At 42.1% G+C, this 15,891-nt stretch overlaps 1 protein-coding gene across 3 annotated transcripts in view; it reads right to left on the bottom strand.

Annotated features, from left to right (window-relative positions):
- ATRN (attractin) overlaps positions 1–9,897 on the bottom strand; it is a 174,862-nt gene extending 164,965 nt beyond the window's left edge. Inside the window, exon 1 of one of the 3 annotated variants that reach the window (XM_029220622.1) lies at positions 9,364–9,897. In XM_029220622.1, the coding sequence (XP_029076455.1) occupies positions 9,364–9,746 (383 nt within the window). In that variant the 5' untranslated portion in view covers positions 9,747–9,897. The remainder of the gene's footprint in view (positions 1–9,363) is intronic. The other 2 variants (XM_029220620.1, XM_029220621.1) reach the window with 2 other exon arrangements.
- Positions 9,898–15,891: the final 5,994 nt, after the last annotated feature.

Raw genomic sequence — 15,891 nt, 5'->3', positions numbered from 1 at the left:
ATAATTCAAAAAGTCATGTACCAAAATGTTCATTGCAGCTCTATTTACAATAGCCAGGAGATGGAAACAACCTAAGTGTCCATCATCGGATGAATGGATAAAGAAGATGTGGCATATATATACAATGGAATATTACTCAGCCATAAAAAGAAACAAAATTGAGTTATTTGTAGTGAGGTGGATGGACCTAGAGTCTGTCATACAGAGTGAAGTAAGTCAGAAAGAGAAAAACAAATACCGTATGCTAACACATATATTATGGAATCTAAGAAAAAGAAATGTCATGAAGAACCTAGGGGTAAGACAGAAATAAAGACAGAGACCTACTAGGGAATGGACTTGAGGATATGGGGAGGGGGAAGGGTAAGCTGTGACAAAGTGAGAGAGTGGCATGGGCATATATACACTACCAAACGTAAAACAGATAGCTAGTGGGAAGCAGCTGCACAGCACAGGGAGATCAGCTCGGTGCTTTGTGAGCACCCAGAGGGGTGGGATAGGGAGGGTGGGAGGGAGGGAGACTCACGAGGGAAGAGATATGGGAGAAAAAAGAAAAATCCTTGTATAACTTTGCAAGATGTCTCCAGTATTTCAAAAACCAATGTGAAAGGGGAAAATTAAGTGAGAATTACAGCCAGTTTGGCCTTTTCATTCAATTTTGAAAAGCGATCCACCCAGGAAGTATGCTATTTGCAAAGGAATGCTTACATACAGCTTGATAACCACTATCATTTTATCATTTAGAAACAAAACACAAAAAAATTCTAAGAAATAATTTTTAAAGCACAAATGCATGAATAAGAAACATGAGGACAGGAAAGTTGTCTATTTTTATAGTATAAAGCAGAGCCAAATACAATCTCTATTTTAAACTATATTCGATCCCCAAACTAAATGTCACTTTTTATTTGTGTATAAATAATGCTTCTCCTTACTCAATTAATTTAAAATACATTAAACAACATGTGCCCACATGTTAAAGAGGGAAAAGGAATTTTTCTTTTTATATTGTGAATATTACAAATTGTATTCAAAATGTATGTTATAATGTTTAATAGGAAATTACTTTTTACTATTTAAAATCACCTTATCAAAAATAGGATACATTTTTAATGTGTAATTAAGATAGTCCACAAGATTATACATTTTTGTGAAAGGATTTGTGAATCAAAAAATATAGGAAACACTGGTCAAGAGGTTACTTTTGTGTCCCTTAACAGCACCTGACACAATTTCAGCCTCTAATGCTTATAGGCTTATTAATAAACAAATTAGAAAATCCTTAATTAGAATGCAAAAAGTACCAAGAGGAATTAATTGGAAAATTCATTCAGCTTAATAACTGTACACCGTTAATGTCAAATTCTAAAACAATAAAGAGGCAATTCAGCCATAACTAAAATTGACTTCTATAAGTGAAAGAGAATTCTAGATAAGTAAACACGTAAATAAATAGCCTGAATTAAGCTTCACTCAAAATGTCCTTGAAAAAACAGAAAACTTAAAGAATTAAAAACTGAAAGGATGAAATCGAACCAGGGTCTCATGTGTTAAAAGAAAAGCAGTTAAAGGGATATGACATCAATAAAAGGAGGAGAAAGAAAAAAGCAAGGTAAATAAAAGAAATTCACCCTAAGGAGGAAAAATTAGAAAAAGTCAGGCTAACAATAAAGGGCCAGTTTGAAAGTATAGGGAGAAAAGGAAAAATGGAAGGAAGAAAGCAACAAAACGAAGGATTAGATTAGTATATAATATATGAATAAGAGGCAGTTTTGCCACCATGCATTTGGGAAATCACAGAAAATAGTAAAGAGTATAAATGAGAAACAAGTTTTCATAATAGGTTAGTGGCTGATGACTTTCTAGATACAATCATTAGGGAAAGTACAACCACAGTTTCATTTCAGTTTTAGGAACAAGATTGTATTTAAAGAGAAAAACCAATATGATTTCTGTTCAACCACGCTAACAGGTACCTACTTCTATATTTAATTCTCAAGATAAAGATAACCTACAAATTTATTAAATAAGTTAATCACAATTAGTAAAAACTGTTTTGATTATAAACATACTCTGCTTTTTTCCTATATATTTATCTGTCTTCTATACTGTAGTAAATAAAATGCATTTGCCTATCTTGGGAACCTTTCACAGAGGTAAAGTTTAAATGTCAGATACCTGCTTTCAAACATATTAGGCAATTATATTAAGACATTCATGCTAAATTTTTCTTTTTACTCAATAAACATATTTTTACCTTTTCATCTAAGTAAACACTTCCAGGAATCAGCCAAAAGCTTGAAAGGTCTGTTATGTATTTTATGTAAAGTTTCCACCCAAAATAACATAAATTCACACAACATAAGCACATATTTTGTTGATTCTTCCCATAATCCTCTCTTTTTTCCCTGTCACATATCAAGGGATGAATAACTGCCATTCAATGACTTGGCTCTCAACACAGAACAGTCTTCACTGCAGTAACCTCAACATTCCACATAGTGGGTCCCTCATGGAGTGAACTTCTGATAAACTGGGGGACCAGCATCTCATTACATGATACGATATTTTCCAGACCATTCCCAATTTTCTTCATCAACACTTACTGGGGGACCAGCATCTCATTACATGATACGATATTTTCCAGACCATTCCCAATTTTCTTCATCAACACTTACTGAGTATTCACCAAACAACAGGTTCTAAGAATAGGCAGCGATGTCACTGTCCTCACCTGCCCGGTACTGGCCCCACTTTCTGGTGACTGTGTTTTCTGTTTTCCTTCCCCTATCTCAGTCCTTCCATCTATGGAGTTGGACCCTCATCCCCCAGCTCCAGAGAGGTACTCAACTCAGGTCTGATCAGTCAGAACATTCCCACGACACTAGCCACAGTGACTGCTTCAGTAAAGGACAAGGGACCAACCAGCGAGACTCTCACTCTTCCTTATCTGTTACACGCTCCTAAGGAAAAGTTACTCTTTTCCAGTTTGATTTAGCTCCTGGAGACATCACATGAAGAGAGCCTGCCTGAAAGTGAGGCCAGTAAAGAGAGAAGGAGAGAGACCAACTGGTCACCTGGATCTACCCACATATGAAGCCAACAATATCCCCTGGACTTTTCTGTCACATAAACCAATAAATCTCTCCCATCTTTTTCTCTTAAGCTTGTCTGAGTTGGGCATCTGTCACTAATAGAACTTTGATAGAAATTGTATCCAATACAATTTACAAATAGAGTGACAATTAATGAGCCTCTGAATGTGAAACTAGATAAAAAGAGCTAAAGTACAGGGCAGTGAGAACAGCCTGATCCTGAGCTGGAAATTGGCAATCCCAGTTATGCAGTATCAAAGAAACAAGTTAAAACTACTGCCCGCGGTAACAGGGTTTGGATCATGTGCCCAACATGATTGGAACATTGGGAGATTCGGTATTAAAAAGTCAGTAATTTAGACCATGTTATCAATTCCAAGAGGATAAGGCCCAGGTAGGGGTAAAATAGGTGAAGGGGATTAAGAGTTACAAACAGCCAATTATAAAATAAATAAGCCACAGGGATGTAATATACAGCATAAGGAATATGGTCAATAATACTACAGTAATTTTGTATGGGAACAGACAGTTACTAAACTTATCATGGTGATCATTTCATAATGTACGCAAATGTCAGATCACTATGTAGTACACCTGAAACTAACATAATATTGTACATAAATTGTATTTCAATCAAAAAACAAAAACAGGGAATTCCCTGATGGTCCAGTGGTTAGGACTCTGTGCTTTCAGGGCACAGGTTCGAACCCTGGTCAGGGAATTAAGATCCTGCAAGCTGTGCAGCACGGCCAAAATAAATAAAATAATAAAATAAAACAAAATAAAATACAAAAACAAAAGAAGAGGATAAGGCCCAAACTCCTTGGTATGGAGTTTAATGATCTGGCCCTAGGTCCCTCTGTATGTTAGGAAGGTTTCTGAGCAAGACAGTGATACATGTTCTCAGGGGATTATATGACACAGGGTAGAATGTATTCTGGAGGTGCAAGAAACCAGCCAGGGTGCAACAGAGGCAGGTCAGCAATAAGGTGAAGGGCCAGGTGCACTAGGATGGCAGCAGGAAGAATGGAAAGGAACACATTTCTAAGACTTTAGAGAAGGGAGAACAAACAGAAGGAGCAAAAGATTACTCCTAAGTTTTGACCTTTGGTTATCTAAAGTAGAATTTGCTACTGAAATAAGGAAGTACAAAGGAAAACACTATTTTTTTCAATGAGGATAAGAAGTTTGGTCTTCGATGTGGCTTAGTATGAGGTGGACAGCACAACATCCCAATAAAGATGCCCAGCAAACAGTGGAAGACAAGACAATGAAATTCAGGAGAAATAAAAGGACAAAAGACAAACACGGCAGTCATATAGGTACAGATGGCTTTTTTTTAAGTCATAAAGAATATATAGCAGAACTTCATTCCTTCATTCAACGATAGTTATTGAGCACTATGTCTCAGCCACTGCTCTAGGCTCTGGGAATATAACAGTGAGCAAAACAGATAAAAATTCCTGCCTCGTGGAGCTTATATTCTACTGGGAAAAACAGACAAGTCTAAATTTGATTCATGAACATAAATTTAGGGCTTCAGGTTAATACTTCTTAGTAATTACTGTAAGCAAAATAAGTATTTATTTTACCTTCTTTTATCAAATTTTCTTTTCCAGAATTTTCACTTCACTAGTTAGAAAAACATATTTATGTCCTCAGGCCAGTAGCCAGACAGATTCAAGTAAATTAAGATTTTTTTTTTATGCTAGCTTTCCTATTGTAACAAACCTATTTTCCCTCCTTTGTTTCTCAGAGTGTTGGGATTATGTCAGCCCTTCCAAATAATGTCCATAAAGGATGACTAGACTCAGAAAAAATGAGAGGCCAAATGGTATAAAGGAAAGCATATGTTTGGGAATTAGACAAGGCCTGAGTTCAAATCTCAATTTTTCACAAGTTGTGTAACCTTGGACAAGTTACTCTGTATCTCCAAGCTTCGGTTTACCCAACTGTGAAAAGGGAATAACTTCACTCTAAGGATTAAAAAGAATAATTTCTAAAAGGCCCTTGACACAACACCTGGAAAAAATGGAGAAATGCTAGAAAAATTGAAGCAGCTACTGCTGCAACTATTACTACTACTATTACTGCAATGTGCTGTGCACAAAACAAATGCTGAATAAATGCCTTTCTTTTTCTTCTATAGACAGTATTAATATCATGGGCAACTATAAGGCTCTAATTCAGCAGGTTATTGTATTCTAACCTCCCAGAAGTTGTATACAGGAACTTAAAAGAATTAAATGCATATTAATTTCATAAATGAGCTTAACATCTTTATTTTCTGACTTAATGTGATATATTTATCCTCCAAACAAAAGTTTCGATGGCGATATCACAAGTAGAAAAACATGATTACTGAATCACATAAAAATGAATGGAACTGGCATTGCTTTAGAAATCATCCACCAAAGATTTCATAGTTATTTTTATTAAACTGACACCATTAACTTTATCCTCTGTAATTAATCATTTCTATAGTATCTTACATTTGGGAAAAAAATTAAGTGATTTTCTAACTATAACCACACAACAATCCAAACTGTAAACAACACCCTCAGAGTTGTCCTGAAGATTAAATGGCACAATATACATGAAAATGCCTGATCCAGTCCGTGGCATGTAGTATGGACTCAGTATGATAACTTTAGTGAAATCTAACCCTCTTATTATCCTACGTTCCTTTCAATTAATGAAAAGGACCTTATAACAGCAATTGTAACACAGGATTTATGGAACTAAAAGGCTTAAAAATCACACCAACCTAACGCTGACCCAAACCAGAAAGGTATTCATTCTAATGTCTCGAAGGTTAATAACAAAGAGGTTTGTAAGTTAAATCGAGACACATACCAACACATAATGAAAACCAACATTTCACTCTTCCCCTAAAAAATCCTACAACTAAAAATTTAATGAAAGGTTTTTTTTTAAAGCCTAGAAATGTAAGTTCCTCTTACTTTCACTTTTTTTAAATATTGCATCTTTTTTTTTAAGATTTATTATTTATTTATCTTTGGCTGCATCGGGTCTTAGTTGCAGCATGCAGGATCTTCGCTGAGGCATGTGGGATCTTTTGTTGGGCACACAGGCTTCACTCTAGTTGTGGTGTGTGGGTTTTCTCTCTCTAGTTGTGGTGTGCAGGTTCCAGAGCGCGTGGGCTCTGTAGTTTGCGGCATGCGGGCTCTCTAGTTGAGGTTTGCGAGCTCAGTAGTTGTGGTGTGGGCTTAGTTGCCCGTGGCATGGGGGAATCTTAGTTCCCTGACCAGGGATCGAACCTGCGTCCCCTGCATTGGAAGGTGGATTCTTTACCACTGGACCACCAGGGAAGTCCCTTACTTTCCTTTTTTTAAAATGCAAATTCGAGAATCCCACAAAATATAATGAAATTATCAGAATAAAGGTCATAACTCTTTGCCCAGGAAAGAGCACTGACACCAGCTGGAACTGGCTCAAGTGGAGTGTCCACAACAACCAGGGGTGCCCCTTCACTCACGGATGACGCCATTTGAGACAACCAGTGTCAGGACTGGATATTCCCCCTAACAAGTAGCTTTTCTCCAATCCTCTGGACTGTCCACATGGACACTTGGACCTGCTTTCTCTATATGTAGATGACTCCAATACTTACACCTGTCCCACAAGGTAGAAACCCTGTAAACACTCCAATCTCCGTATGTGCAAAATTAAACATCTCAAATCTGCTCCTCCTGTGTCCCTGTGTCTGTTAATGGTAACACCGTCCTCTCAATCACCTAAGATAGGATCTAGTTTTCTTTCCTTCACCATCCCCCTCTCTCTTCCCAAGAGCAAGCCAGTTTCAAAGAAAGATCTGTCATTCACCTCTACAATACCACCGAGCACCTAACCCTGCCTCCATTCCCACAGCTTACCTCAAGTTCTCGTTACTGCTGTCCTGACCCATGTCAACAGTTCCAATCTAGTTGCCCACCATCTCTCATGCTTAAAGTGAGTCCACCTTCTGTGAACATTACAGACAGACTGATCTAGCTATATATATCCCTCCCCACCCTGTGTGCCCCCACGGTCTACTAAGGCATCCCAGATTTTCAGAACTTGAAGAACTCTCCTCTGACCCAACCATCCATTCACTTGATCGTGGAAGTTCCTCAAATTCAAAATGGTCTGGCCCCATCTTCAAAGGCCATTCCTGCTCTGGCACCAATCTAAAAGCCTGTAATGTCATGAAAACAAGATGAACTATGCTATTCTACTGCTCACAGGCTAAAGGTCAAAATTCTCAACCCAACCAACAGGGCTCCACAAGGCCTGGCTCCTATCTCACCAGTCTTGCTCCCCTTTGCTCTCTCTGCTCCAGCCACCTGGCTTTCTATCCATCCTGCCATGATCCCTCTCATCTCCAAGCCTCTGTACATACTGGACCCTTAGCACCCCACCTCCCATGTAGGTGGTGGCATTTCACCCTTCAGATCTCAACTCAAAAGCCACTTATTCAGACACTAACCTTACCTTTCCAAACTAAATCAAGTCCTCCGTTTGCCCCCTCCTACTCACTTCCACAGCTTTAAGAAAAATCATAAGAAATTGATTACTGTTCCCAAGCTAGAATGTAAGCTCCGTAAGAGCAGGACTGTGTCTGTCTCGTTAACCACTGTAATCTCATAACCCAACCCAGAGTAGCCCTCAACAAGTTTGTGTAGATTAATGTAGTTCATAAACCAGAACCACATTACCCAGAACCCTAAGTAAAGGTACAAGGCTGGCCCTACAGTACACTAGTCTTGAAATCACTTGCTTTCTCCATAACGACAAAAGAGCTCAGCTCTTCAACGTTCTCCATGTTCCCTTGCAGATCTGACATTACGTGAGTCTATAATTCTACGGTTCCAAACTTCTCTCTCGCAATTCTCTTCTATATACCCTGGCACTAGCAATACTTTACTTTCTGTCTCCACAATTTTGTTTGCATCCTTTGTTCCATCTGAAATTTTTTTCCCAGTGCCACACTTCCAAATCCTACTATCCTCAAGTACTCAAATCCAACGTCACCTCCTCCTCAAAATATCCCTTGTACCCCCTCAGCTAGTCACACCCTCTCTGCCCCTGAATTCCCACAGGTTCTCCCTTACCTCATTCAGGTCTCAGATCAAATGTCACTTCAAATGAGTGCCTTCTCCTAAAGTTACCAACTGGTTATAATTGTCTATCAGGCCATCCTGACTTACCTTCTTGACAGCACTTACCATTACCTAAAATTATTTGTTCTTTTCTTTCACTTATTTATTTACTTCTTGTCTGTCTCCCCACTAGAATGTAAGATCTATGAGAGCAGGGACCCTGTCTGTCTTGTTCTTCATATTTCCCCACTCTTCCCTATCTGACATCAAAAAAATTCAGTAAATATCTGCCAAAAGCATGAATGACTCTGGAGCCCTTATGATTATGGTTATCTATGTACAAATCTTTCTCTAGCTATATTCCAAACTCCTTGTGGACTAGGCCAAAGTCTGGCTAATCTATTTGTTTGTATTATCCAGAAATCCTTGCACAACTAAAGCAAATAATAGTTAACTACTAATTAATTAATGAATGATCTCTCCAAGAGGTACTGCCCTGAACCAGGCCAACTCAGAACTCCATATTCTCCAGAAACCAGGGCAAAAAGGAACCTCCTTCGATGCCCTCTCCATGACAGACCTTGTTCCAATCCGCCTCCTCCAGTGAGCTTCCAAAGGCTAGTTTCTTCACTTTCCTTTAGCCAATAACCGATGGTTCTTCTATCTCTAATATCTCACAATCCTACCCTTTTCCCTTCTATCTCCAGACAACGAATCTCTCCCAGGGCCCTGTTTCTTCGGAGTACCCCACATCTCCAATCAGTCCTCTAGAGAACGAGGGGATGTTCCAAAGAAGTGTTTAAGGAAGACTGGCTCTCTCACCTTTTCTTTTATACCTCGTTTTTCCAAAAGAGGCCCAGTTTCAGAGACTGGCTTTGAAACTCTTCGGGATCCTAAGCTTTCGTCCCATGTAGTCCGCCGCGCCCAAACCCCTTTGGGGTGCCCCCACCCTTGCCTCGAACCTTTTCAACTTCTCTTACAGGAAGACCCCAGACCAGAGACGATGATCTCCCAGGAAGCAAATGGTCCTCAAACACCATGGGGCGGCCCTATCCCCCCCACTTTCTGTCGGGCAGCCGCCTCCGGCCTGGGGCCGTCTCGAGCGGCCCTTAAGCCTCGGCCTCTGGCTGAGCCCTACCCTCCGACACCCCCCCCACACCACTCACCTGAAGCGGCCCCCGCAGTGCTGGCATTGCTCGCCCACCCAGCCGGCGGGGCAGACGCACTGGCCAGTGCCAGGATTGCAGCGGCCGCCGTTGACACAGGGCCGGTCGCATTCCTTGGCCTCTGCTGCGGCTGAGCCCGACACCGCCGTCGAGGCCGCCGCGGCCTCAGCCGCCCAGGGAATCAGCAGCAGCGGCGGGAGCAGCAGCAACAGCAGCAGCCGCCGCCGCCGCCGTGGGAGGCGCAGCCGGGTCCCCAGCCCTGGCCTCCCAGCCCTGATCGCGTCCCAGTCCCGGCACCGCCAGCTGTTCCTGCTCCCGGGCGCTGGCGTCGCCACCGTCCTCCTCCTCAGCCTCGCCTCAGTCGCCGCCGCCGCCGCCACCATCTTCCCGGGGCTGAGACGGTGCCCCACGAACACATATACATACACACACACACACACACACACACAAACACACTCACACACACACAAACACGCGCGCGCGCGCGCGCGCACACCACAGGGCACAACCGGCTCTCCTTCGCCTGGCCGTGCGGGGCGGGGCTGTGCGGACGGTGGCTCGGGCGGTCAATCCTGAGGGCGGGGCCGGAGCTGCGCGGGAGGAGGGGTCGGCGCATGCGTGCGTGGGCGGGGCACGCGGCCCTGGAGGCAGACCTCTAACGCGGATCCTGGGCTAAGGCGAGGCTTTTCCGACTTCTAACGAAGCGCCCTCGTGCTCTAGTTTTATCCCTTAGCCCGGCGAGGCAGCCCCTGCGTAGCGGTCCTGAAGCACCCTTTTCCCGTTCGCTGCCTCGGATCCGGTCCCTCTGCTAACCAAGCCGGCAGAGTTGAGCGCTGCGGTCCCGAAGACCCCGGCGCCGGTCATCGCTCTACCCCAACTCTCGCTGCGGGGCAGAAAGGGCCTAGGAGTCAGCGTCGTGGTGTGACGCTAAGTGCGGTACTGTAGCAGTGCTGCCTTTGAGCTTCTGCTTTGTCCTCTGTAGTATAGGGTTAACGAAGTAACACCTGTGTTAAGAACCTAGCGCATTGGCTATGCTCTATAAATGCCTAGAACTGAAGACACAGTGCGCCTCCCTTGATACAGGCTGATTAAGTAGCAGACCAGACCACACACCTTTAATCCTGTACAGGAAGTTTGAGGTTACCTTGCTCCCCGCTATTTGCCCTCCAATCATCTCTGAAGAAAGGGCAGCATAAAATTAGGAACATAAAATTAGGAGCATACCCCCTCTCCCCCCCTCACACACAGTTCTGCCCCTGGAGCCCTTCTTGTCAGGTAGTTTGTTACTTTGGTGCCCCCCAGTGAAACATGCCTCCTGACAGTACAACCTTGTGTGGTCCCTGACCCTGGAATCTGGACAGACCTGTGACTCGATTTAACTGAAGAAGAATGTGGGGCAAGTGATGGTGTGCCAGTTCCAGTTCTGAGCCTTTAAGAACAACCTAGGAATCTTGATTTTGAGCTCTTGATAGTCCTGAGCTGCAGCTGCTCTTCCACCTTGCTGCAGAGAGACCACATGGAGGAAAAGTAGGAACCCAGTTATCACCAAGAACTGAGATCCCGGACACAGGAACCTGGTGGACCCATCCCAGCTGAGGGACAAAGTCACTGAGGGAAGAAGCCTTTGTTCCAGCCATCTCAGCCGTTCCACATTATGTAGAACAGAGAGAAGTCTTTCCTACTATGCCTTATCCAAAATCCTGAGAAATTATAAACTGGTTGCTGTTTTAAGCCTCCAAGTTTTAGAGAGGTTTGTTACTCACCAATAGATAACCAGAACATTGTCTGACATAAGCCTTGTGGTGGGATGAATATTCCCATGGCAGCTATCTCATAGTTTGGGCACCTTGCAGTCCGTGGGAAACAAAGAAAGGCCCTCATGTACCTGTGAAGCTTCTCTTCACAGAGCACAGAATTCTAAAATTCTACGATGTACCTCATACCCAGGTCCTGACCTTCTTCATTCTGCATCCCCTTAAGCCTGCTGAAGCTGAACTGCACAACAGCCAGCTCTCCACCCACACATCCCTCCTATTCCTACGTGAAACCCGTTGTTCAGCCTAGGCCCTAGCACTGGCATTCTGGTTTGCAGGTTATGTTTTGCTACAGTTTCCTACATGGCGATGTGCAGGATGAGACGGGAAAATGGAAGACATGGCCCTACCATGGGACAGGCTGACATGGAGCCATGCTCTGGCCTCAGGAGGCACTGCTCCTCCAGGCCAGAAGTGGAACCAGCCTATTCCACCACTCCCCAGAGCAAAACTGAGCTCAGGCTGTGAAGTTTCACGTGACTTTACCAACACCTGAGGTTAACAGGAAATGGCTCGCATCTATACAGCAGCAGTATGGCTGCTCTCCAAAGCTCTCAAAACTTGCGGCAGCAAACATTCTTTTTCTTACTTCTTTAACCTACTCCCTTCTCTGATTCTTTTTCCTTAGCCTTCAAACATGCTCAAATTATCTTGTCCTTAAAAAACAAAATCTTTTCTTGTGACGGGAAGTATTGATATTTTCTTTCTCCTTTACTATTGTTGTCAGAGTCCACTACACTTTCTGTTTCTGTATGGTGCATTAAAGATGGCTACAAATTCTTTTACACTATTTATGTGGGGAGGTGGGGACTAACCCCCCCACTCCTTGAATCTGGGGTGGCTTTAATGATTTGTTTAACCAGTAGACTATGATGGAAGTGATGTGTTGAGACTTTTGAGTCTAGGTCATAGGAAGTTTTGCAGCTTCCTCCTGAGTGTCTTGGAACACTTGCACTGGGGAAATCCAGCTGCCTTAAAAGAAGTCTAGCTACTCTAAGACTGCCATGCTGTGAGGAAGCCAGCCCACAGACATTCAAGTCTTCCAAGTTGAGGCCCCAGACATTCATGAAGCAGAGGGGTATCATCTCTGCTGAACCCACCCCAAATTACAGGTACACGAGCAAAATAAATAAGTGTACTTTTTAAGGCACTAAATTTGTTACACAGCAATAGATTACCAGAATACTGTGTAACTTGCTTCCGCCAAGAACAAGTCTTGTGAGGTAAACTTGATTAAGAATTGATCAAGAATGGCTGTATAATTATGTATACAAATATCATGTATAGCTAGTCATCTGTATATAATACTAAGTGGGTTCTGGTATAATATCCAGTCACTCCTAACGAAAGGGATCACTGCAGCTCTGGAAGCACTTCTGTTGGACTCCTTATTCCTTATCACCAAGGTACTGTGGCTGTTCTACCTGAAATCCCATGCCACCTGTTTCTCCACTAGTCCTTATCAAAGCAGCCAGCTCCAGGTCCCAGAAACATTAATGCCAACAGCAAAGAATTCTTAGCCTTTGATCTGGAACTGTTCTAAGTCCAGACTCTAAATAACATAGTTCTTACTAACTGCATGGCCAGGGACATTTGCTACTAAGATGGTTTGAAGTTGCCTCTGCCGGTTTTATGGTTTTTTGTTTTTTTCACTCAAGAAAAGCATTCTCTCCGTGTGGCCCTTCTGCTCTCTCTGATTTCATGTCATCATTTTCTATATCTTTGCTTGCATTATAACATTGTCTCCAGGTCATGGACATGGATGAATTTTTATATTTTTTTATTCATGCAGTGTCTTAGGTCTGTTTCCCTAGGAGCAGACCCTGAAACAGGATTTGAGTGCATAATTTATTGGGAGAGTACTCTTAGGAGAAAGGCAATAAAGGAAGCAGGATAGAGCAGGGAAGGTAGCTGATAAGATGTGGTCTTATTTGGAGCTTCAGCCTGATCTTATGGAGAGCTGTGGAGCATGAATTGTACCATAGAGTTGATCCCACCTTGAGGCAAAAGGGCCAGGATTTAGCAGCCATCACTCACAGTAGTAAGAAGGATCCAGTAAAGGAAATTTGGGAGGGGTACCAGCAGTTTACTACATACAACGAATATTTATTGAGCACTATATAGCAAGGATGAATGCTTCCCTGGTAAGATCTATCTGATCAGCTGTCTGACCTTCCCTAAGCATCAAAAGACCTTTCTCTGAACTGTTTGAAACATCAACATATTTTAGTATGCCAAAGGTCTTCTTATGCTTCTAGTGTACATGAAATGAAGTAATTCCCTGATTACACGTGTCAGGATCTCACCTAACAGGTAAGGTACTATATTGCCTGTGAAAAAGGCTGATCCTGAAACTTTGGAACAATCGCAACTGGGAGGGTTCTATGTAGGAATGAAGCTTATTGAGTAGCAGCTCCCATGTGAGGGATAGGTCAACTTACAAACATAAGATCCCAATACTCTTTGGCAGGCTCTAAGGGAAAGTATTTAGGGATCCTGGACCTGGGAATGCAGAATTAGCCCCCTGAGCTATGGCAGAGCCCCTATGGCCTCCATAGACAAGCCTCACAAATATAGGAAGTGACCTTTACATCAGCTCAAGGGACAAAGCCCAGTCTTGGGAAGACATGACCAATATAAAGGCAGAGGACTTGAAATTTCTATTGGATGAGCTGGATGCATGCCCCTTTCCCCAAATTTCTATGATAGAGAACTAAAAGCCTTCTCCTGTACATACATTAGATGTTATGAAAACAATAATAACATTAAAAGACAACTGGCCTTGCTAAATAGTACACCCATGAAGAATGACTTCAAATTAGAGCTTCCCAAACTAAAGCCATTTTTCCCCAATTTTATTGAGATATGATTAACATACAGCATTGTATAAGTTTAAGGTGTACAGCATAATGATTTGACTTCCATACATCATGAAATGATTATCACAATAAATTTAGTGAACATCTATCATCTCATATAGATATAAAATTAAAGAAATAGAAAAATATTTTTCCTTATAATAAGAACTCTTAGGATTTACCCTCTTAACAATTTTCATATAACATACAAGAGAGTTTATTATATTAATCATGATGTATATTACATCCCAGCACTTATTTATCTTATACCTGGAAGTTTGTACCTTTTGACCACTTTCATCCAATTCCCCCACCCCACAACCTCCACCTCTGATAACCACAAATCTGATCTCTTTTTCTATAAGTGTGTTTATTTGTTTGTTTGTTTTTCAAGTGTAATTGACCCACAACACTGTTAGTTCCTAGTGTACAACATAGTGCTCAGTATTTCTTTTTTTTTTTCTCCAGCTTTATTGGGATAGAATTGACATATAACATCATGTAAGTTTAAGGTGTACAACATGTTGATTTGATACACTTATATTGCAAAATTATTACCACCATAGTATTAGCTAACACCTCCATCCCATCACATAATTACCATTTCTTTTTTTGTTGGTGAGAACATTTAAGATTTCCTCTCTTAGCAACTTTCAAGTATATAACTCAGTATCATTAGCTATAACATAGTGATCAGTATTTCTATACCTTCTAAAATGACCACCATGATGTCTAGTTACCATCTGTCACCATAAAGTTATTACATTATTATTGACTGTATTCCCCACACTGTACATTTCATACCTGTGACATTTATTTAGTAACTGGAAGTTTGTCCCTCTTAATCTCCCTCATCTATTTCTTTCATCCTCCCACCTCACACCCGAAGCCATCCTTTTTGATAAAAACTTCTCAGAATTATGGGTAACAGCCTGTATTAGTTTTCTGTCAGTGTTGTAACAAATTACCAAAATCTTGGTGGCATAAAACAACAAGAATTTATTCTCTCACAGTTCTGGGTTTCAGCAGGGCTGCATTCCCTCTGGAGACTTCAGGGGAGAATGCTTCCTTGACTGTTCTAGCTTCTGCTGGCTGTTGGCATTCCTTGTCCTCCTTGGCTTGTGACCACATCACTCCAATCTTTGTCATCACATTGCCTTCTCCTCTGTGTTGTCTTCTTCTGTGCATATCTCTCTTATAAGAACACTTGTCGGGCTTCCCTGGTAGCGCAGTGGTTAAAAATCCACCTGCCAATGCAGGATGCAGGGGACACGGGTCCGAACACTGGTCCGGGAAGATCCCACATGCCGTGGAGCAACTAAGCCCATGAGCCACAACTACTGAGCCTGCGCTCTAGAGCCCATGAGCCACAACTACTGAAGCCCACGTGCCACAACTACTGAAGCCCATGCACCTAGAGCCAATGCTCTGCAACAGGAGAAGCCACCACAATGAGAAGCCTGCGCACCACAACAAAGAGTAGCCCCCACTCCACTGCAACTAAAGAAAGCCCGCACAGCAAGGAAGACCCAACGCAGCGAAAAGTAAATAAATAAATAAATAAAAATAAAGTTCCCTTAAAAAAAAAAAGAACACTTATCATTAGACTTAGGGCCCACCTGGGTAATCTAGGATGACCTCTTCATCTCAAGATCCTTAATTAATTTCATCTACAAAGACCCTTTTCCAATTATGGTAACATTCACGGGTTCTTGGGTAAGGATGTGGACAGGTCTTCTGCGGTACCACTGTTCAGCCCACTACACAACCCTATACATGAAGTCAACTCATTCAATTTATTCATTTATGCAACTAATACTCATTGAGTGGCTACTATGTACCAGAGATTGACCTAG

The sequence above is a fragment of the Monodon monoceros genome, unplaced genomic scaffold (genome assembly GCF_005190385.1).
Source record: "Monodon monoceros isolate NGI ecotype Baffin Bay Population unplaced genomic scaffold, NGI_Narwhal_1 Super_Scaffold_13, whole genome shotgun sequence".
In the NCBI taxonomy this organism is placed as follows: domain Eukaryota; kingdom Metazoa; phylum Chordata; class Mammalia; order Artiodactyla; family Monodontidae; genus Monodon; species Monodon monoceros.
This window is presented reverse-complemented; position numbering and strand designations above follow the sequence as displayed.